The sequence below is a fragment of the Poecilia formosa genome, unplaced genomic scaffold (assembly GCF_000485575.1).
Source record: "Poecilia formosa unplaced genomic scaffold, Poecilia_formosa-5.1.2 Scaffold492, whole genome shotgun sequence".
NCBI classification, from domain to species: Eukaryota; Metazoa; Chordata; class Actinopteri; order Cyprinodontiformes; family Poeciliidae; genus Poecilia; species Poecilia formosa.
The window spans coordinates 156,962-178,868 of NW_006800431.1; the positions used below are offsets into that span (position 1 = coordinate 156,962).

The 21,907-nt window shown below is 37.0% G+C and overlaps 1 protein-coding gene and 1 long non-coding RNA gene across 2 annotated transcripts in view; one reads left to right on the top strand and one right to left on the bottom strand.

The window, feature by feature from the left end:
* LOC107833986 (uncharacterized) overlaps positions 1–18,303 on the bottom strand; it is a 22,959-nt gene extending 4,656 nt beyond the window's left edge. The window contains exons 1-2 of the long non-coding RNA XR_001659748.1: positions 18,292–18,303; positions 2,247–2,257 (exon numbers count right to left, since the gene is read on the bottom strand). This is a non-coding gene — a long non-coding RNA (uncharacterized LOC107833986). The remainder of the gene's footprint in view (positions 1–2,246; positions 2,258–18,291) is intronic.
* Positions 5,863–21,413, top strand: chrnb1l (cholinergic receptor, nicotinic, beta 1 (muscle) like). Its single transcript, XM_016664520.1, has 11 exons — positions 5,863–6,113; positions 9,187–9,320; positions 10,467–10,511; positions 11,636–11,745; positions 11,884–11,992; positions 12,178–12,325; positions 12,417–12,602; positions 13,158–13,381; positions 14,126–14,307; positions 19,474–19,612; positions 20,043–21,413. The coding sequence occupies exons 1-11, from the start codon at positions 6,026–6,028 to the stop codon at positions 20,181–20,183; spliced, it is 1,506 nt and encodes a 501-aa protein (XP_016520006.1). The 5' UTR covers positions 5,863–6,025; the 3' UTR covers positions 20,184–21,413.
* The last annotated feature ends 494 nt before the right edge of the window (positions 21,414–21,907 follow it).

The following is a 21,907-nucleotide window of genomic DNA, read 5'->3' on the forward strand; positions in this document are numbered from 1 at the left end:
TAAAATGTTTAGATGCTGAGAATTTCTCAGCATCTAAACATTTTAAAAATAATCCTTGACAAACCGGGTATGTAGAGAAAGCCTATAGATTAAGGATTAATATGATATCACTGTTGACTCATTTGGTCATATGTTCGTGACGGGCCAACTGATTTTCTTGAACTATGTGTCAGGAGGGGCGTTCGAATTAGCATAAATAATGCGGCTTTTCGAAAAAATTATGAAAATTACTGGGAAATTTAAAGTGTTTAATTTGCTTCAACATACATAAAACTGGTATCATTGGAAAAAAAAATCAATGAACTTTAACACAGTAGTGTTGCTTTTGGAAAAAAAATATTCTAAAAAGGACTTTTTATGGTGGGACGTTAGGGCATTTTCTATGATCAGCGCGCGTTCTCTCCCATTCCTGAGTGGAAAGAGCGTCGCTGCCGGTACCTACCTCTAGGGCTTCATAGCGAGTCCTGTTGGTCTCCGGGCTGACCTCTAAGACTCATAGCGACTCCTGTTGCTGTACGCGATGACCTCTAGGGCTCATAGCGACTCCTGTTGGTCCCCGGGATGACCTCTAGGGTTCATAGCGAGTCCTGTTGGCTCACGGGCTGACCTCTAGGGCTTCATAGCGAGTCCTATTGGTCTATGGGCTGACCTCTAGGGCTCATAGCGAGTCCTGTTGGTCTACGGGCTGAACTCTAAGGCTCATCGTGAGTCCTGTTGGTCTNTTTATAATGTTCAGCAACCTAATTTACTTGTACTAAAGAAGTTTCATTGAAATCCAATGAAAGATACAAATTTGAGGAGTGGTCAAAAAATACTCAATTTTGTCTAATTTTGAAATTTTGTTCCGTCGGTCAAATTAGCTTAGGAAGCATTTTTGCAGCCAAATAATTTTTTGTTTGACTGTCCCAGACCCCTACAAAAAATTGGGCTTGTTAAAATCACATAGCAGCCTGGGAAAAATGGCTTTTGGGCCTTAGTTTCAATATATATTTTTTAATATCATATCCCAAACATGCCATCTCTGCTGTCAGGGTAAATAATAAAATTTCAGTTATTTTAAAAATTCAATTTTTTAAAGAACCTTCATTTTTAAAGTAAGCTAATTATACTGCACATTTTCATGTTTTACAATATAATTTATATCTATTTAAAGAATGTAATTACAAATAAGTGTTAAATTGATTTATTTTTTGAGTAATCGACTTTCAAAAACCACATCTTTTTCTACTCCAAAGTGCGTTTGTGGGAAGGTACACCTAACCCCCAAAATCTCAAAAACCGTTAGAGATAATGGGCTGAAATTTTTTCTGCTCTTTTCTGGTAATACACTTAGTAGAAAAATGCATTTAGAGTACCAAAAATCTAAAGAAAAAAAATTGGCTGCCGGTACCTAGTTACACCGGTGATGTTGACAGTCGGCTGGTCTGTCTCGGTTTAATGGCTCATGTGTTGTGTCCGAACAGCAGCATTACTATCCTTGCAATGGCTCCCTGTGTGCCTCCGAATAAAATCCTTGATGCTCCCTGCCGCCATAACGTTTAAGCNGGGCTGACCTCTAGGGCTTCATAGCGAGTCCTGTTGGTCTACGGGCTGACCTCTAGGGCTCATAGCGACTCCTGTTGCTGTACGGGATGACCTCTAGGGCTCATCGTGAGTCCTGTTGGTCTACGGGCTGACCTCTAGGGCTCATAGCCAGTCCTGTTCGTCTCCGGGCTGACCTCTAGGGTTCATAGCGAGTTCTGTTGGTCTACGGGCTGACCTCTATGGTTCATAGCGAGTCCTGTTAGTCTACGGGCTGACCTCTGGGTTTGTTTGTTTCATTCTTTTTCAAGTGTTGCCATAGAAAAACACTGACTATCCTTGCCCCTGTGGTAAATCTGGTCTAAAACCAGCCTCCAAACCTAATTCATTTATATAAATATTTTGGTAACACTCTGTAAAATATAAGAATCTTCACATAACTTTTATACTTATAGTTGTCTAAGGACACATTTTGAATATTAAATCAGGTGTTATGATCAGTTACTCAGAGGTTTACCAAATACTTTTTACACTTGCTTAATTAAATATATTTAAAGTCTACTACTCTGATTGGAGTACAGTTTTGGGGTTCTCTAACCGATCTATATGCATGAACGGTTGCTCTATGGATAACTTTTTAAAGACAACAAACACTGCCATAAAACGATGTCCATCACTGCAGTGCACGTCCCACCCCATGAGAGTAGGATGACGCGCCGTTGTACTCTACCGTCCTCTGTTTAAACACGTGGCTCAATATGTTTGTTAACTTTTCCATGTCCAGGTAAAAATGACCAGTTAAATTAATAATGAAGTGTTTATACATAAAGACATCAAAGAAAATACATTTCCCAGAAAAACACCAACAACATGCTAATGTCGTCTTGAAAAATACGACATTAGCATGGTAATAAGAACACACACCAGTGATGTGGACAATCGGCTGGTCTGTCTCGGTTTTGTGGTTCATTCTCCTCCATTTGTGTCCGAACAGCAGCATTACTATCCTTGCAATGGCTCCCTGTGTGCCTCCGAATAAAATCCTTGATGCTCCCTGCCCCCATAACGTTTAAGCAGAACGCCACTAAGATGCCATAGCAACAGCTGAGCTGTCTTCCGGTCGAATGCTGCCATCCTTCTCGCTGTTAGCTTATATTTTGTTCGTCATTTCTTTAAATACAGGGCACTAACTATTTAGCTAGTGGCAAAAATCTTTTTATTTGATCAAAAATAAACTAAATATTGAAAATTATTCATGGTCATGAAATGAGTGCTTTAAACTTAAAAGATTAAACCATGATTGAAATGCAAAGGACTCAACGTGAGGTGAAAGAAGGAAACGTTGGTTGAAAGGTAGGGGATTTTTTTTAAGCTATGGACGTATGACAGCTAGCATTAGCACTTGCTAGCACTAAGTTAACTTTGATTACTTTGATTACCTGTGCCTGTGGCACAGGCAATTGTTCCTGTGCCACAACAATTGCAGGTTAAAAAAAAATATTGATTTCTTGATGCTTCGCAGTTCATTTTTGCAATTAAATATCAATTTGGAAATGCCTGTTCTCTTGTCAAGCTTTGGTGAGCAACACTCAGCAGCTCTCACCATTACTTTATCAGCTCTGTTTCATATAAAACAGTTCTTCATCTTGATTTGTCGTTATCAAACAACTATTGCCGGGCACTTAATTGTACATATTAATAACCTAAATCAGTGGAGCACAAACAAAATTAGCTGTTCAGACAGCTTACTGCTCTTGTTTGTCCGAAACGAAAATGGCGGTTCCCTGATCTAAATTTAGTAGTTTGACGCAGGTGATCAGTGGTATAGCAATGACTGTAGGTGGATCATTGACTGTAACTACTGTAGGGAAGTCAGTCTGGATGTGCAGTCAGAGCCAGGAGTGGAGGGATTGTGATGTCATGCGCTTCACTGAAACAGACTTCTTTAATAATTTTTAAATTTTCATAACTATAATTTTCAGCCATTGTTTACACCCAGATGGACCAGGTCTGGTTTCTGTTGGTGCAGAATTATGATGCATGTCAGACATCAATGATATAAAAGTCAGATAAAAAGGAATGTCACCGTTCAGTTTGCAGACACTTTAAAAAATAATCGGATGTATCCAATTTAGTACCACATACAGATGTAACACAAATCAGATTTTTTTGGGGAAAATATTGGAATCGGGCCGTTCAGACTGCTGTGAAAAAGTCAAATTTGATTCATATTTGCATGATTGTTTTATGAGTAGCTGGTCAGTGATGTCTTCTTCAATGACATTTCTATATTCTTGATTTGAAGTGCGTGAAGCATTTAAAGCTGAAACTTTACACTCTTCCTCATCAGATCTTCCTGTTGACACTGCTGATAGCCCTTTAACACTATACACCTTTACACAGCATTACCACTGCCGTACCGGTCAAGTTGCACTCATCTCCTTCCTCACACTCTTAGTTAACACTCTGGCCTTGCATGATACTTCAAATTAGCTGTTTAGCGGATGCATGAAAATACACAGGGGCCCCTGTGACCGATGTATTTATACCCGGTGCATTGGCATGCACGGGGCAAACCTGAGACATTTCGCTTCTCTCAGCCCTCATTGTGGCTCTGATTTACGGCCAGGGGTTTTTTTAGAGAGAGGGCATAACCTGACCCAGGAGGCAGGAGAGGACAGAGAGGAAGAGCTGGAGAGTAAATGACAGAAGAGCAAGCGCTAAATTACATAAATCATCTTCATAAAGAGCAAGTTCGGCTGGTCCTGATGAAGAAAGAGGAGAGTTAAAAGTCAGAAGTTTTGATTTACCAGTTCATCTATGTCTCAGCCCTCTGCATGTATCATATGTTATGGATCACGAGGAGGAACAAGATATCTGATAAAAGCTAACAGATTTAGCTATTAGTATGACAGCATTGCAGAGGCGTCAAAAAGACTCGGTTGAAGTGGTTCAGTCAACTGGTCTTGCTTGCTCCTCAAAGCTCACCCGGTCTATTTGTCATCACTACATCACACCACAGGGCAGTGAAGCCAGTCTGTCAGTAGCTGTGTTTCCATTACAAATGTGCACAAATCTTTGTTCATATTGTCCTAATGTCAAATAAACACAATTTGAAATTGTGGTGTTTCCATTAAATAAGAAACAAAATTAAAATCTGAATAACTTTGTTCACACGATAAGTCATTAAAAATCATGCTAGCAACATGAGATAATGAGATAATAATAATTCTTAATTCATCCATGGTGTTAGCGGAGAAATTGCAGTCTGTGATTTTACAGAGGAGTGATGAATGACACAACTTTCTATGAATTGATTGATGCTGTGAGAGCTCTGGTGGAACCAAAAACAAACCATCATCCTCCTACTATTTTGTGTCGTCTGTCGTAATTTCTGCCTGAGGTTAGGGGACAACATCCTGATGTTACCAAATGATCATGTGAGCCAAATAAACCATTTCAAAAACCTCAGGAATATCACAAAACAGCAGGCACCCTCCATCACCTAGCAACCCAAGAGAGGCACCAGTACATTTGGTCAACTAGTTTTACCACTGTATACGCTGTACAATGGCTGCTGGAAAAGACGTGTTTTTGTCTTTTTCAGAAACCACTTACTGCATTCTTGTTGATTGTGCATTAGGCTCCACTTCTGTTTTCTGAAGATGTACAGTTATGTTATTGTACATCTGTTTGCAGCCATTTTCAGTGTGAGTTGGGAGCGTGACCAGCGGCTGCTTATTTAGATTTAAAGTGACAAGACGCCCTAAAACAGCTCATTCTGAAAGGAGCTCAAATTAGGCAGAACTGACCAGACTAAAACCTGAAAATTATTTTGTGGAAAAAAAACATAATGAACATGTTTTGTATCACCCATAGACATATCATAACCTTTTCTTTAAGGAAATATAAAATTTGGCAAAAAAAGTACCAATCTATATCAAATGCCTATATAAGAGGGCCAAATTTGTACTATTATTAGCTTGAGGATGAAGGGCATACGCAATTGTTCTAAAGGGCCACAAATGGCCCCGAGCTTTATTTTGGACACTCTTGAGTTACAGGATGGGAAGGACGTCCAATTAGCAACAGATGCCTGCAGTAATCTGCTTCATCTTCAGTAGATTATCAATCCTCCACCTATTCCTAGAAAAAAACCCTTCACAACTCATTCTGCCCTGATAATATCTCCACTGTCATAATCCCATCCCCTGCTCTTCCTCCTCCTCCTCCTCTTCTTCCACCCACCCGTCCCCTAACCCCAGATTGGTGAGCACCAACAGGTGTCCACGCCGCAGGCCTCCCAGTACAAACACATTCCACCCTTTCGTGACTCCCAGCATGGGGCGCCCAATCAGGCCGTGGTTTGACCAGTGGAGCCACAAAGATCCGAAGGGGCGGGAGAGACGCACGCTGGACGGACAGAGTGTCCCGCTGGAGAAGTCTGGATTCAGGGGGACGGTACCGAGGAGTCAAAACGACTGCAGCCTTTAACAAGGATGTAATGGTGGCCATCATGGTTCGGATAAGGTTGAGTTTCAACATGGACTCATTTCTCATAATATGCTGCATTCTTTGTTTCACCTGCACAGGTAGGGAATCTATAGTATTTTATTATGTACATGTTAAAAGTTTACATTTTTTAAATCTTTCAGATATTATTTATTTATTTCTGTCATTTCCTGCTTCAATTTCTATTGCTGCCTATTTTTATTGTTTGCTTTCTAATTTTTCTGTTTTCTCATGGCCCATGTATGTTTCTGAATAATAAGGTCTGATTGAAGGATTTAACCTTTCCAAGTAAAAAAAACAGAAAAAAGCAAAAGAATGGTTAATAAACAAGACAAAACTATTACAGAAATAGACAAACAATACTTAAATTCTTGTCAATGGCAAGAACACAAAGTGTGGACTGAAAAAGGTGTAAATTTATTATATCTTTATTTTTTATACATACATTATGAAGATCAAAATAGCAAAATGTTTCCTGTATATTTTCTCTGCGGAGTGTGTAAACTAATAAAAAATAAACAATCGTAACCAAACCTTATTGTTTTTGCTTAGTATACATAACACCATTACATATAATAATGTTTTTATGTTATAGTGAATAAATCAGCTTCTTTTTTATTCTTGTCATTTTTAAAACAAATTTAGATATAAAATAATTTTGTTTAAATAAAATTTAATTCCTGTTTGACCTCGAATAACACTCAGGAAAACAACCTGTTGCATTTTTCTGGTTGGTGGCCTGTGGTGCAGGACGACATCGATATTCTTTCTTGACGACATCAAATACAAAATAAAGACACAAATAAACCTCTACAGCTGAAATACATTCGGGGGTGGGGGAACAGGATATTTACTTTTATTTCCTTTTTATCAATGTTTTTTGTATTTTTTTATGAAAAAAAGAAAATCTGTCATCTATTTCTTGCACAGGACGATCTAATGAACGAAATCAACACATCATTGTTTGTTAATCAGAAAATATTTCCGTCCCCGTTGGAGACGGTATCCCAGAAATCCCTCTGATCCGTCTTCCTCGTAGCGTATCCGTCACATTAGCTCGGTGTCGATTGCTGCTCACTGTGACACTCGTTGACCCTTTTGTGTGTCCTGTTTGTCCCTCACTGTCTCTCCTGAAAATTATGTTTTATTTATTATATTTATCAGTCAGTTCTCATAATCCTATTTCCTGCTGTCACCAGGAGAACAAGATTGGTGGCTCATAAAAGCTGTTTTGTTGTTAAGGTTTCTGATAACTGAGTAAAATTGTGCATCATTTTAATTAATTATATTAATTTTAATTAAATATTTTTCACAGATTCGTTGTACACTAAAGGATATTTCTGCTGTTATGTCTGACAGCTTGTGAAAAACCTAAATTCCATTTCTCGAATAATTAAAACATTTTAAAATTATATTTAGATAAATATTTAAGTAAAGTTAAATGTTAGGAATTTTGCTGTCAATTAAATCAAATTGAAATTTGGTTCCAACTACCTTTGCAGATTGATTTTTCTACTTATGCAATCAAAACATGAATTAATTCAGCTGCCTGATTTATATTTTTTACGATATCTTTTTTTGTTAAGTTTTTACAGTCATATCAAATAAGTCAAAATGTGTTCAGATCAGGCTTGATCGTCAGATTAAAATCACATTTTTAAAATAAAAATGTAAACAGCTTTTGAACACATTTCTCATTTTATTTATTTAAGTTATTTGAAAACATTGATTTATTTTTTTCTTTTCCTACGGAAGTTTAGATGAAAACTGAAAAATAGATGGATCTGAAGGAAATTTTGAAGATTTTCAGCTGCAGATTATGTTGAATTTTGGACTTGAGTCTTTTAATGGACTAACTATTTTATTGAAATACAGTAATTGAACCCTTGTGCTTGTTAAGACAGTCTTTGTTTTAGATCACTCTTTTGTCAATGACAGAAGGCTTTGAATGTTGAGTTAAACATAATTTTCCACCAAGGTTGTTCAGCAAAGTCCATCCCATCATATCTTTAGGGTATGGCTGGATGATGTGCCTGAAAAACCTATCACGATATAACCATTTCATATCAGTCGATATCCATAATTGTCTATTGATAATTAATTATTATTTATTTATTCTAAATATCTGAAATGCTGTCAAACAGGTACCATGGTCTTACCTGTTTTATTCACAGTTTTTACACCCTGTTGTTTCTTATTTATAAGCACTTATGAGTCACAATGGTGGAACTTTAAGCTGCTGCTGCCGCAGTTACTCAGCAGGTCGTTGCTAGGTAACCAAAGAGTGAGTGAGTTGCTAGGTAACCAAAGAGTGAGTGAGTTAGTTGATTCCACCAACCTTGCCTAGCTGGATATGAGAGGTTGAGCAGTTAAAGCCTTTCATCTGGATCAGAGTTCAGTGAATATTCTACATATTGGATATTATTAATATATCAGCTGTGTTATCTATCACGTGTCTATCGCGATATATATTCTCTGCAAACACATTTTACCAAGTATTTTTGTCAAGTTTCTAGTGCAAATATCTTAGTACTCTTGAAATAAGTTTTTAGGAACTAGTTTTACATAAATAATTTCTTAATATTGATTTTTAAAAAGTACTTGTTCCATTAAGTAAAAATAATCTGCCAATGGAATTAGTACTTTTTCATCAATATTCAAGAATTTGGACTTAAAACAAGCTTCTATTTCTTGATGAAAAGTTACTTGTAAGTTGATTTTGTCTTATTTCAAGTGTAGAAACTAGACAAAATACTTTAGGGTCATTTTTTACTGGGAGTCTCCCAGGAAGCAGCAGTCATCATCACCACTTTTTTATTTTTATTTTTATTTTTTGCGCGTTTCCTCACCGCCTGCTATGAGACTCTCTCTCTTTGCCATGAGGTCGGCGACCTCTACATTAAATAACAGATCAGCCGTGCATCCTGTAGATTGCGTCAGATGATATTTTTAGCCTGTAATCTTAGTGGGAATTGAACACAACACCAAACCGCAGCAGGTGTGACTTATCGATCCAGAGAACAAACACACTGCCTTTCAGAGGCTTACGCTGGGAGTTCAAGCACACTTTGTCCAACCGTCCTGTCACTCGCTCTAAGCCGTTTCACATTTCTTTCCTGCACCATTCGTCACAGTAAATATTTGGTCTTCCAGGCGCCTCGGAGACGGAGCGAAGACTCCACCAGAAGTTGTTCCAGGACTACAACGTGAAGGTCAGGCCGGCGCGCCACTGGAAGGAGAGGGTGACGGTGCGCGTGGGGATGACGCTGTCGCAGCTCATCGGCTTGGTGAATATCCAGCAAAACCAATAGAAACCCTCACTTATTACTGATGCAGGAGAGGCGGGACTCCATTAGAAACACTTATTGAGTTCATTTCAGAGTTTTTAATTACGCTACAAAAAAAAAAAACTTACCGTTTGGTGTAGGTTTTAGTGCAAATAGAAGCTTTTTTGAGTAAATAATTTAATATTGATGAAAAAAGTACTAGTTTTCCTGACAGATTATTTTACTTTGATTTTTTTTCCATGTTGTAAATGAAATAATCTGCCAGTGAAACTAGTACTTTTCATCAATATTAAGGAATTATTGACGTTAAACAAGCTTCTATGTCTTGCTTAATAAGTTAGCTTTGTCTTATTGTATGTGTGCAAAGATATTTGTACTACAAACTAGACCAAAATTTGTGGTAAAATTTTGTGTTTTTTCAGTGTAATTAATTGCATTTTAACCAAAAACCATGTCAACAAAAAAACATTTAAAAAAAAAAAAGCTTTTGCTGCTAAATTGTTACGTTATTGAATAAATAGACAATAACAAATAGCATAAAGAATATTCTTCTTACAAAGTCATTTTTTAGTGTTTTGGTTCCAAACTACACTAAAAAAGTAGAATGTTGAACTTGAGAGAATACAAAAACATTTTCATTATTCTAAAACCTAAAAACAAAGTGGAAATTGTTGTTCTTTAATTTAAAAATCTAAACAAATGTCTTGTAGTAGATATTGTAAAAATAATTTTTTGCTTGTAGCTTTTGTGGCGCTAAACAAATTTGATTTAGCTAGATGGAAAAAATGTCTCTCAGGCCTGTAAAGGTTGCTGACGGTCTTCTCAAAAGAAAAGGGATGATAAATAATCTCTCTCTGAAGGCTACAAGCTTTGGAAAGATTACCAAAGAACACAAAGTTTTGTCCTACAGGCACAGAGGAGTCGTACAGCCTGTTGGAAGCAGGGGAACCAATAATGTAGATGCATATGGTGTCATGTAAAAAATGTTTTTAAAGAGGTGCAGTTTCTTTCTGCTAAATGTGTAAAATTATGACTAGACGGAGTATTTTTCTCATTCTCCTAAACAATATAACATGACAAAGTAGGCTTAGATGTCAACAGCACACATTAACGAACGTCAATGTTTTCCTTTCTGTCCTGCTACAGAATGAAAAGAACGGCGAGATGACAACAAACGTGTTTATGAATCTGGTATGGACATAAAAACACTTTTCTGTAACGCCAAGCCGCTTTCTGACTCCCAAACCTAAAGGGATCCATCACTAGATGAACATGCTGGCCTCAATATATTGTAATTTATGCATTAACCTAAAAGTTATCATACATAAAAACTCAACAATTACTTCAAAATCTGTATTATATTTCTCACTTACAGAGGTTGCCTTTTATATATACACAAAATATTTGTTGAACCAAACAAATGTGATTGACTATTGATCTACTGTTTACCACATTACCTATAGCTAACAGTGTTAGCAGAAGCTAACAGCATTAGCAGGAGCTAACATGGAATCTAAACAAATGAGTGGGTAATGAATGGATGTTTAAAGTGTTAATGAAGCATCTTTAAATTGTTGTAACACAGAACAAAGCACAACAATTACTGTTCAGAGTGGATGGAGCTAGCATTAGCATGTAGCATACATCATCCATCCAACATGGTGATGTGTGTGCAGAAATATTTTCTTGAAATTTAATAGAAAACTTAGCAACCTATGGTATTTTTCACTGTATTGTTTCCACATCTGAAGTGAATATTAATCAAAGTTAATTGTTTCAACTAGTTGTGGATCCCTTTAATCATGTAGGCCAGGTCATTGTAGATGGAAGAAAAAACTGAGTGAATTTCCCACCAAAAATTCAGAAATTTTTAGATTAAACTCAGAAAATTTGTAGAAAAAAACAAGGACATTTCTGAGATAATGAAAGTTGAAAATGTTCTAGAAATTTTAATATTAAGTTTAGAAACTTTCTTAAAGAAAAAAAAACTCCATCGGTGATTTCTAAAGTCAAAAATGTTCAACTTTTGAAAAGTTTTGACTTTTCACACTCAGGAATTTCCAATTTTTTTTCTAGTAAATTTCTTATATTTTTTTTGTGGAAATTTGTTCCTATTTTTTTTTTTCTTCAATGGGCATAATACACATTGTACTCTAAAACTACCTTTACATTATAATATATTTAACTTCTGGGTTTAATCTCTGATCAGGGAAGCCGACATTGGCATCAGTTACTCAGAACATATCTGTTCTTCTTTTGTTTTTGTTTTTTTACCATTTCAACCCTGTCTGTTGTTTTTCCTGCATCCATCCCAGAACTGGACAGACTACAGGTTGTCATGGAAACCGGAGGAATACGACAACATTGCTGTTGTGAGGATTCCTCCCAACAAGGTGTGGCGTCCTGACATCTACCTCATAAACAAGTGAGTGCCGTGTCTCCACCAATGCAATAACCCGTCATGACTGAGGCAACAGGTTTGCTACAATAAATAAATAAATGAGTGATTTTATGCGTAAAGTGTGAATAAAGGTCTCACGTTTGTCTTTGTTCCTCCTCACAGTCACGACGGGCAGTTTGACGTGGCTCTGTACGTTAACGTCTTGGTTTACAGTAACGGTATGGTCTCTTGGTTGCCACCTGCCATCTACCGTAGCTCCTGCTCCATTGAGGTATAAAACTAGCCCTATACATGTGTGGTTTGTGTTGATCAAATCCCAATTTTCTTGCTTTTTGCGACATTAACTTGGTATCAGAAATGAGAAAGCTTGTAAAGTAGAAGTAGCTTGAGACAAAAATATAGCATCATGTTGATGGGAAATAAAAGTGTATTGTGTTTGGTTTATATAATCTGTAGGTGGCATATTTCCCATTTGATTGGCAAAACTGCAGCATGGTTTTCCGTTCGTACACCTACGACGCTTCAGAGGTCGACCTGCAGGTCTACCTTGATGAGAACGGGACAGAAATCCATGAGATCGTCATCGATAAAAATGCTTTCACAGGTTTGCTCCAAACAGACACTTATCTAAACCCATTTATTCTGGTATTTATTCATTTCTTTGAGACGTTGGAGTGTCTTTTCGTTCGCCACAGAGAATGGAGAATGGGCCATTCGTCACAAACCAAGCAGGAAGAACGTTGGAGACGATCTGTACGAGGACATCACCTTCTACCTCATCATAGAGCGGAAGCCGCTCTTCTACATCATCAACATCATCGTTCCCTGCATCCTCACCAGCGTGTTGGCTATATTCGTCTTCTACCTGCCTCCTGGGGCAGGTCAGCATGAAATTAATGCAGAAAATGTGGGATCATCATAAGCTGTATTGACCTTTTACAAAACATCGCCGAATCACGTTGAGGAATGGGAGAATTGAACGGAGCGGCAGAGATCGTTTTCCAAAGTCGTTTTTGCCTAACTAGTTTCTACTTGTTCAAGCTGAGCTAATTTGTCTGTGGCTGTAGTGCACTTATTTGGAACAATGGCTATTGTAGTTATTAAAATGAGAAGTAAATTTCCATCCAAAAATTTAATTTTTTATGAAAAAAAAAATTATAGAAAAAACAAGGAAATTTCAGGGTTTCAAAAGTTGAAAATATGCTAGAAAAAAAAACATACATTTTGAGATTATCAGAATTTTTTTATTTATTTTTTTATTTTAGCCAAAGATGATGACTACATTATTAGGTTTGGAAAAGTAAAAAAGGCACTTTAAAATAAAAAATTATCTCTTTTAAAGCAAATATTAACACTGTTTGGAGTTTTCTGGTTCTAATCAGGATTTCCAGCTTGTGTATAAATCCTAACTTGTTTTTTTATTCTTCTGTTTCCAGGGGAGAAGATGACTCTCTCCATTTCCGTCCTGATCGCTCTCACTGTCTTTATGTTGCTGCTGGCCGACAAAGTCCCTGAAACTTCACTCGGCATCCCCATCATCGTCAACTACGTCATGTTCACCATGATCCTGGTCACCTTCTCCGTCATCCTGAGCGTGGTCGTCCTCAACCTGCACCACCGAACGCCCAGCACCCACATTATGCCACACTGGGTCAGAAAGGTAAGAATCGCCTTTCTGTTGACACTTTGCAACTTAATCACATCGAGGTGCCATGATGGACATCGTAAATTAGGAACAGGACTATTGAACACGATTGTTTTTCCAAGTTGGTTTTTCCAATAATTATTGTTTCTACTTGTTCAAGGTCAGCTAATTTGATTCCTCACATGTTTGGTCATTTGGTCAAACTGGCGAATTTTTCTGAATTCTCGCCACACGATTTAAACCACTATGTCATAAACACTGTTTCACTGTTTGACTCAAGAGTTTAGATGCTAGCCAGTTTTGTTCATACATGCTACGATACATGGTGGTGCTGCATCGTCTCCATGGTTACTAAAGATTAGACACATATAGTCTCAGTCTCTGCAATATCTGATTGCATATACTTACTTATAAAGTATATAAAGGTTAATCTTTTTACTTTGTAAAAACTGTTAGCTCAAATCCACAAGTACACTGAGGTCTGCTAGGCCTTCCTGCTAGCCATGGCCGCCATCTTCCTTCCTCATTAAAAGTTATACAATAAAATAAGTTTGGTTTTTCATACTTGTCTGTTTGCAGCCAATCATGTAGCAACTATGATCATTTTACAACTGAATAAAAGTGATGCTAGGCTACAACGCTAATGCATCGTGACAAATGGCACACTTTCTGAAAAGTGTAATGTTACGTGTAAAGGGTCAGTACCAATTAAAAATCCCATTTCACAGCTTCACTTAACTGTTATACCTAAATTTGCAGGTGTTCATTCACATCCTGCCCAGATACATTGGCATGATGAGACCAAACCCAGAAGAACCTTTACTGGAGGAGGACTCTGAGAAGGACGACATATCGTTCCGTGGTTTCAGTGGACGCCAACCTGGAGGAGAGTACTTCTTCCGCAAGATCAACCCTGACCTTGTCTTACCATGGAGAGGGAGGTAAGGTTATGCTTAGGAAGGTCTATCGTCAAAGAAAAAGCACATTTTTAGTTTAAAGGAGACCTTTTATGTAAAATTCACATTTTGGATGTTTTTCATGCTTGCATTTATGTCTCTACGGCTCATAAGAATAAACTAGTTGTTTTTTATGTCAGGAAAATTAGGTGTTTCAAAAATCTCCCAAATGTTGAGTCACTATTAGGCCTTTCACAATAATACATTTTGTCAGAAGGTAATTTTTGCGATAAATGATACTATTGTTGTTTTGAGACAATTTTCAATCAATATATTGATAATGGGACAATAATGCAAGCTTGCCCCTTCAAAAACAAACCTTAATTTTGTACAGAACATTTCACACTCTAGCGAGAAGATTTGTTAATTAGCTGAAATAAAACACAACAAACAAAAACTAATAAAACGGAAATAAAAACCATGTGCAAAGAGGACCATAAATAAAATAGATTACGATGTCTCTGTAAGCAAAATTGCCCTTGGAAAAATATCAGAACGGAAATTATCAAGTACATTTTAATTAATAATGCGATGGATTTATTGCTTATTGTGACAGACTTGGTCACAATAAACAGGCATTCCGCTGTTACCTAGCAACCCAGCCGAGCCCAGCACTGTTACCTAGCAACCCAAGTGAACTGATTTTTAAATTTTAATTCGATTCAAAAATATTAATTAAATGGTGTTGTAACTAATTAATTCAAAGAGTTATTGTAGATGGTAATGGCTGTTGGCAGGAAAGATTTCTCGTAGCGGTCTGTATTTCAGCGAATCTGAAGACGCCTCTGACTGAAGACGATGTACAATAACTGCTGGAAAAGACAAGTGTTTTGTTGTTGACTTACTATTGAGAAACTACCTGCTGGATTCTTCTTGATTGTGCAGGAGGCTCTACTTTTGCTTTTCAAATTTGTACGATTGTATTGTGCATCTGTTTGCAGCCAGTTTCACGCTGGGTTGGGAGGTGTTGCCAGCAGCAGATTATTAGGATTTAAAGCGACAAGACATCCTAAAACAGCAAATAGTCTAAAATATCCAGACTGAAATCTCATTATCTACAAATGATTAAGTGTAAAATATGTTAGAAACATGTTTTATATAACCGACAAACATATCCTAACCTTTAAAATGTCAGAATCTGTAACTCAGCCTACTTTTTGGGATTGGTTTGAAATGTAATCAGAAAAACTTATTTCACTTGTACATGTTTATTTTAAAGATAAAAAGTCACAGCTGACTTCACTGGGGCTAATGTTGAAAAAAAAAGAAATATCCTGAGACTTGCCACTTGACTCTGGCATCAGAAGCATTTTGGCGCTCTCATGAAGCCGGCCCGGTTCCTCGGCATCTCCGCCCCGTTCCAGAGGCATCAGATTCAGCCTCAGCTAAGCCCTGCACTCCCATTGACAGTCGCCAGCCACTAAGCCTCTATTTAGGTTGGGCATTAGGGGGTAATCCCACTGAAAGGAGGTGGAGGGTGGCGAAAGAACAGAAAGGGAGAGATGGCCGCCATTGTTGACTGATCGGGCCACAAGAGGCCTGATGTTCAATGGAGTAGAAACAAAGAGCTTTCATCGACATATTTGCATTTTGCTTCTGCTGTTTAGCTTGCAAGGCAATCAGAATGAAGGTATTTTGGTTGATTTTACCCATTTATATGTTTTAATTTGGTAAAATCGGTGGAAAAAAGTGTCCAGAAAGTTGACAGTAAATTGTCCCAGAAGTTATTGTGATTAACGATAATATTGTTGTTTTGAGACCATTTTCAAGTAATATAATGGTAATGGCATAAAAATGCAAGAATACAACTTTAAATTCTAATGAACATTTAACATTGGAATATCCAAATGGATAAACGACAAGTAATATGAATTATGAAGTTTCTGTAGACTTAATTATCTTTCCCAATAGAGCAAGTTGAGACCAAAACACCAGGCTGAATTCTGGTGTCAAGTTTTTGGTAGAAAGAGAAAAATTATAAATCATGCAAATGGAAATTTATAATCCAATTAATTGATTTCTTGCTTATTGTGATAGATCTACTTGAAATAAATAAATAAAAAATTGTTGTTTTTTTTTGTTTTTTTTTGGGACATTTAATATGTCTTCCACTGTCAGTGTGGAGTGTTCTGTTCAAAATTAAAATCTACTGGTCTTTGAGAGGGCGAACTTGAAATATTGCCAGTATATTACTAGAAAATGATCTCAAAATGTCCAGCAAATTTGTTATCATCGAATTACAGTCTTGGATACACAATTAGTTTTCCTGGTTCTTCATCATTCGATTCCTGAAACACTTTTATTTCTTTGAATGCATTCCGGTTGTATGAGTGTGCGCACACCTGTCACAGTGAGGCCATTTATTATACAGTCTGTGTATGTAGTGTACAGTTACAGGCGTGTGCGGTGGTAAAGTGTGGCACCAGCAGGAGGAAGGGGTCAGACGAGCCAGACACACGGAGACGGTGCGACAACACATGAATGAAGCAGCTGATTGAAGGCTGGTGCGTGTGCTTGTAGATTAGTGAAAAGGAACAGTTAATAGTGCTATGCATGCTGCATACCGGCCACATTCAGTGCCGCAGATTGCTGGAGAGCTGAACATTGTGATTACCTGGGCTTCAGACGAAGCTAAAAACATAAAACAATCACCCTAATGTTTAGAGCCTTCAGAAGTTGCAGGCGAGCCTTTAGCTAAAATCACGCTTTTAAAAAACGAGTTTCATTTTAACTGTAATGTTTGTCAAAACTGGTTTGCTTATTCTTTAAATTCATTTTGTAGAGTCAGAAAAAGTTATTTTCTCCAGACTTTCGTTACTCCGCCCTTGGCAGTTGGGGGTTGCCGTAGCAACCAGTAACTGTCAGCCCCTCCCCCATTTTTCTGTTGCCCTCTGTAACTGTAGTTTGTTTTACGATCAGCATACTCTGTGTTTATTTTAATTTTAGATAAATTTAATTATAAACAGGGTTCCATGTATGATTTTGCCATGTTTTTTTTTTCACTGTTATAATTAATGTTGTGTGTTTTAGCTACTAATTTAACAACTTCATTGGGAGCCATTGCTCTGTAGTTTGTTTAAGGTTATTTATTGTAGTTTTGTTTAATGTTGACCAGTTTGATTTTCTCTCTCATTAGAATAAATGCAATAAGTCTGAACGTGTTTGTTGTGAAAAGGCAATATGCAATAAATCAATTAATCGCATGATTAATTAAAACAAACTCTAAATTTTCCATTTGCATGATTCATCATTCTTTTCTTTCTACCATAAACTTGTTGACAAAAGGTTTCAATCTGGTGTTTTGGTCTCAACTAGCTCTTTTTTTTTAAGGATAATTATGTTTAAAGAGACTTTATAATAAAGTTTATTTGTTGCTTGTTTTGTTATATTTATTTGGATATTCCAATGTTTGAGTTCTTGCATTTTTATGCCATTACCATTATGTTACTTAAAAATGGTCTCAAAACAACAATATTATTGTTTATCCCAATAACTTCTGGGACAATTTATTGTCAACCTGGACATGAGAAAAACACTTTTTTCCACCGTTTCTACCAAATTAAAACACACAAACGGGTAAAATCAACCAAAATACCTTCATTCTGATTGCCTTGCAAGCTAAACAGCAGAAGTAAAATGCAGATATGTTGATGAAAGCTCTTTGTTTCTACTCCATTGAACATTAGGCCTCTTGTGACCCGATGGCGGCCATCTTTCCCTTTCTGTTCTTTCCCCACCTTCAAAATGTGCATATTAAATGTTGATGGAAACACGGCTAATGTTTATTGGATGCACAGGACCATTATATAAATTAAAATCTAGGTTGGGGACAGATAAAATACATTTAAAAAAGACAAATTCCATGATTAATGCAGGAAATTTACATGAAAAAAATATTGTATATTTCCTGATATACAGGAAAGATCCTGCTGCTTGACTTGAATAATGCTTTATGTATAAAATTCAAACGCTTCCTCCTGCACTTTTTTCGGTCTACACTTTGTTTTTGAAGGAACAGCTGTGACTGGAAGAATCCTTCAGAGGTCAATGCATCACATAAATGTTGCCTCAAAGGCACCAACTGCATGGGGGCAACACCGAGTCCGTCATGGTTGCCTCATGCAGGACAGATAAAGTCACTGATGGTATGCAACAGTGCTATGCTACCGAGTCATGACATAAATCACAGCTTATGGCGCCTGTGAACGGTGTCGTGTCACAGTTTTAACCACACATTGTGTAGACTGACAGTTATTCCACAAACAAGTCAAAACATGTTGGCGATTGTCAGAGATTTGACATCAAAATACCTTTGCATGTGTATCAATCACTGAATGGTCACTGCAATGTAATGTTTATTTGTTTTGTTAAAGTACCTACTGACTGGACTGTGCTATACAAACAAGTTTGACTTAATTATAACATTTCTGACAAGTCTTAGCTTAGTATGCTAACATTTGATAGCGAAAATAATCAATATTGTCACAGTTAACATGTTATCAACTTACTAATGATCTATTCATAACAACATGCTACGCATAACAACATGCTATGTTCAAATGAGTATCCTCTAATAGAATTTTAAGCTAATATGCTAAACTTTTATGCTAGGTTTGCTCTGAATTTATCAGTTTTGATTTATTTGAGGTCTGAATTCTAACTTAAATGTTTATTTAACTGAAACAACACAAAAACTCATCACATTAAACCTGCTAACTGTGACAGAATTTTAATGGATTATGTTTAGCTCGCATGCTAACCTGGTATGCTAATCTTACATGGTAAGTACTGTTTAGATGTATCAGTTTGTATGTACAGTCAGATGTTTTATCAAAATCTTAATAACGTTCATTCAATTGATACCATACAAAAAACTAACCAGAGTTACTGATAGAATTTTAACACAGTATTCTAGCTAGTGGGCTAACTGCTAGTATGTTACCGCTAACTGCTAGTATGTTACCGCTAACTGCTAAGTTTTGTCTTAGTTTTTATACAGTCACTTGTGTTTTGAGGCCAAAATTTCCACCATTTTTCATTTAGGTACCAAAAATTAATCACACTAAGCTAAGGTAGCTAAGCTAAGCTAGCCACATTTTGGGTTAGCTAGAAATCCATTCCTCACTCTTTCAGCTTGTGCGTTTAATTCAGGTGTGAGAGCACAGTGCAGCTCCAGCAGCTCCCGGACTCGGACCGGTTCTGCCTGATCCTCCCTCCCAACCTGAAGTCGGCCATCGACGCCGTGACCTACATAGCCGAGCAGCTGAAGAAGCAGGACACGGACGATTCAGTGAGTGTTTGGGCCGTACAAGTGGCGGATTGTAAAGAACTACATTTATTTTAGTACTGTAGTTGAGTACATTTTTTGAATATTTTTATTTGATTATTTTTTTGGGGAACTTTTAACTTTCAACTGCACTACATTTCTAGGAAGCTCGTTCCTTTGACTCAGAATGGCTTTGTAGTTCGCTGTTAGCTCAGTGTCTGATGTTGGTAAGCTTCTATGTTAATTATGGCACCTTTTCATTACCAGTGTTGCTGTTTGTGGGAAGAATCTTATTTTTTTTCTTTGTATAGGGTTTGGTATGTTTGGTATGTAATATTTTTACTGAAGTACTAGAGCCGAGTACTTTATCCACCATCAGGCCCAAACCAGCTCTGATTTGTGGCGCTGAATGGAGCCGAGTCGGCGCTAACAGGAAGTGGCTTTTGTGTTCCAGATGACAGGAGACTGGCAGTTCATCGCCCTGGTGGTGGACCGCCTCTTCCTGTGGCTGTTTGTCATCATCACCACCCTGGGAACCCTGGCCGTGTTCCTGGATGCCAGTTTTAATTACACACCGGACAACCCGTTCCCATAAAGGACAGCATCGCTAAAACACGCTGTGCAGGTCAAACGCTCCCCAAGTCGGACTTTCCTTGACCAAACGGTTCCGTTTGGTTCTGGTCAGCTTGTTTTGTGAAGTTGCCTTTCTCTGAAAAGTAAACAGATGCCAAATGTTGAATCAAATGTGTTATTTTTCTACAATTTATGTATTCAGTCCAGTTTTATGAAGCCAAAAACTTGAATTTTGTGCATTTTGCACTTAAAACTCACTGGGTGTAGTTTATATTTTTATCCAGTAGAGGGCAGTGTATATATTTTAATCAAGTCTGCGGCTGTTTCATGTGTTATTGCTGCACTTCTGTTGTTGTGTTTAAGAAAGCCACATTCTGAAGCAGGGATTTTACTATAATTATTATAATTACATGTCTCTTTAGTGTTTTTATTGGATTTTGAGTCAGATCCAAATGAAAACTGCAGTTTTATTTGATAAAATCCTTAAAGGGATTTACTTTCCTGTCCCTTTGGTTTTGTTTGAGATACATTTCTTATTACTGGCTCTCAAAGGTGTTCATGTTTTAAAATAAAAACCATTTTACTGTTAGTACAAAACATCCACTTGCATTCACAGATCATGTTAAATCAGACCAATGTTGCTACCATAATTAGCTTTAGTTGCTACTTTTTTTTCTCTGTGTCTGAGCAAAATGAAAGCGATAGCTGTAGGCAGGATTTACAGTATAAGCTGAATTTGAACTTCCCTTCCATCCACATCATGAGTAGCTTAAAGTGACTTTTTAGGACAAATTTACACAGATTGAGTCATGTAACGGATAAAATAACGTTTTGACCTATACATTAATGTAGTGCAGTTAAAAGAAAAAACGTTTAAGTGGAAAACAGTGAGACTCACACAATCAACCAGTTGCTGATTTAAAGATGGTTATTCAGGGTAAACATGCATTTGAACAAACCTGAGTAACAATGCTGGTCAGAAGTGGAGCATAAATGTATTGGTTTGGTCAGAGTGTTTGTGCATTAGATTAGCCTGCAGTTTTTGTCATAAGTGGTATTTTCCTACCATCGTGAATTACAGACACATTGGTTAGAACTGCAAACTGATGCTTTCAGTCAGTGTTTCTCCTCTTCTTTGTTGGATAAGTCTGCATTTAAATTTTTACTTTATTAACTGAAACTGGATTATTAAGACTAAAGTGTCTGTAGTGGCACATCTAAGTTTGGTTTTGTAAATAAAACTTCTTCACTCATTTCTTTTTCCTTTTTATTTGCTAAACTTTGTCATGGAAATGAAAATAATCAATATGAGATACAACCATGAATTCAGTTAAAATCATAACTCCCAAAATAACAGTGTCAGAAACTGGCCACCCTCTAAAAATACATAACATTATGTCCCTCTACTTATTTACAAATATATTTATTATTTAAAATGAGTTTCTTGTAAAAAAAAAAAAAAAGATTAAAATGTGTATTACTGTACATTATTTAATGGTACATCTATTTATTTCACCTATCATTAAAATTTCACATTTTGCATGTTTCTATTTTCCATTTGGGTTTCTGCTCCTTTTAAAAATACCCACCCAGCTGTTTTTGTTGAGAAGTTAATGTTTTTTGGTGTCTGGAAAATGAGTCGTTTTAAAAACCTCCAGATTAAGTCTTATTCCACAAGCCAAGCCCGTTACCTAGCAACCCCAGCTGATCTCGAGCACGTTTGGATTGGCTGCTGGAAAAGACAAG

Excerpts from the sequence above, each read along its gene's own strand:
- chrnb1l (XM_016664520.1), top strand. The coding sequence starts at position 6,026 with ATGGTGGCCATCATGGTTCGGATAAGGTTGAGTTTCAACATGGACTCA. Across the intron at positions 14,308-19,473 it reads GTCTTACCATGGAGAGGGAG|GTGTGAGAGCACAGTGCAGC; the intron begins GTAAGGTTATGC and ends CGTTTAATTCAG. Across the intron at positions 19,613-20,042 it reads AGCAGGACACGGACGATTCA|ATGACAGGAGACTGGCAGTT; the intron begins GTGAGTGTTTGG and ends TTTGTGTTCCAG.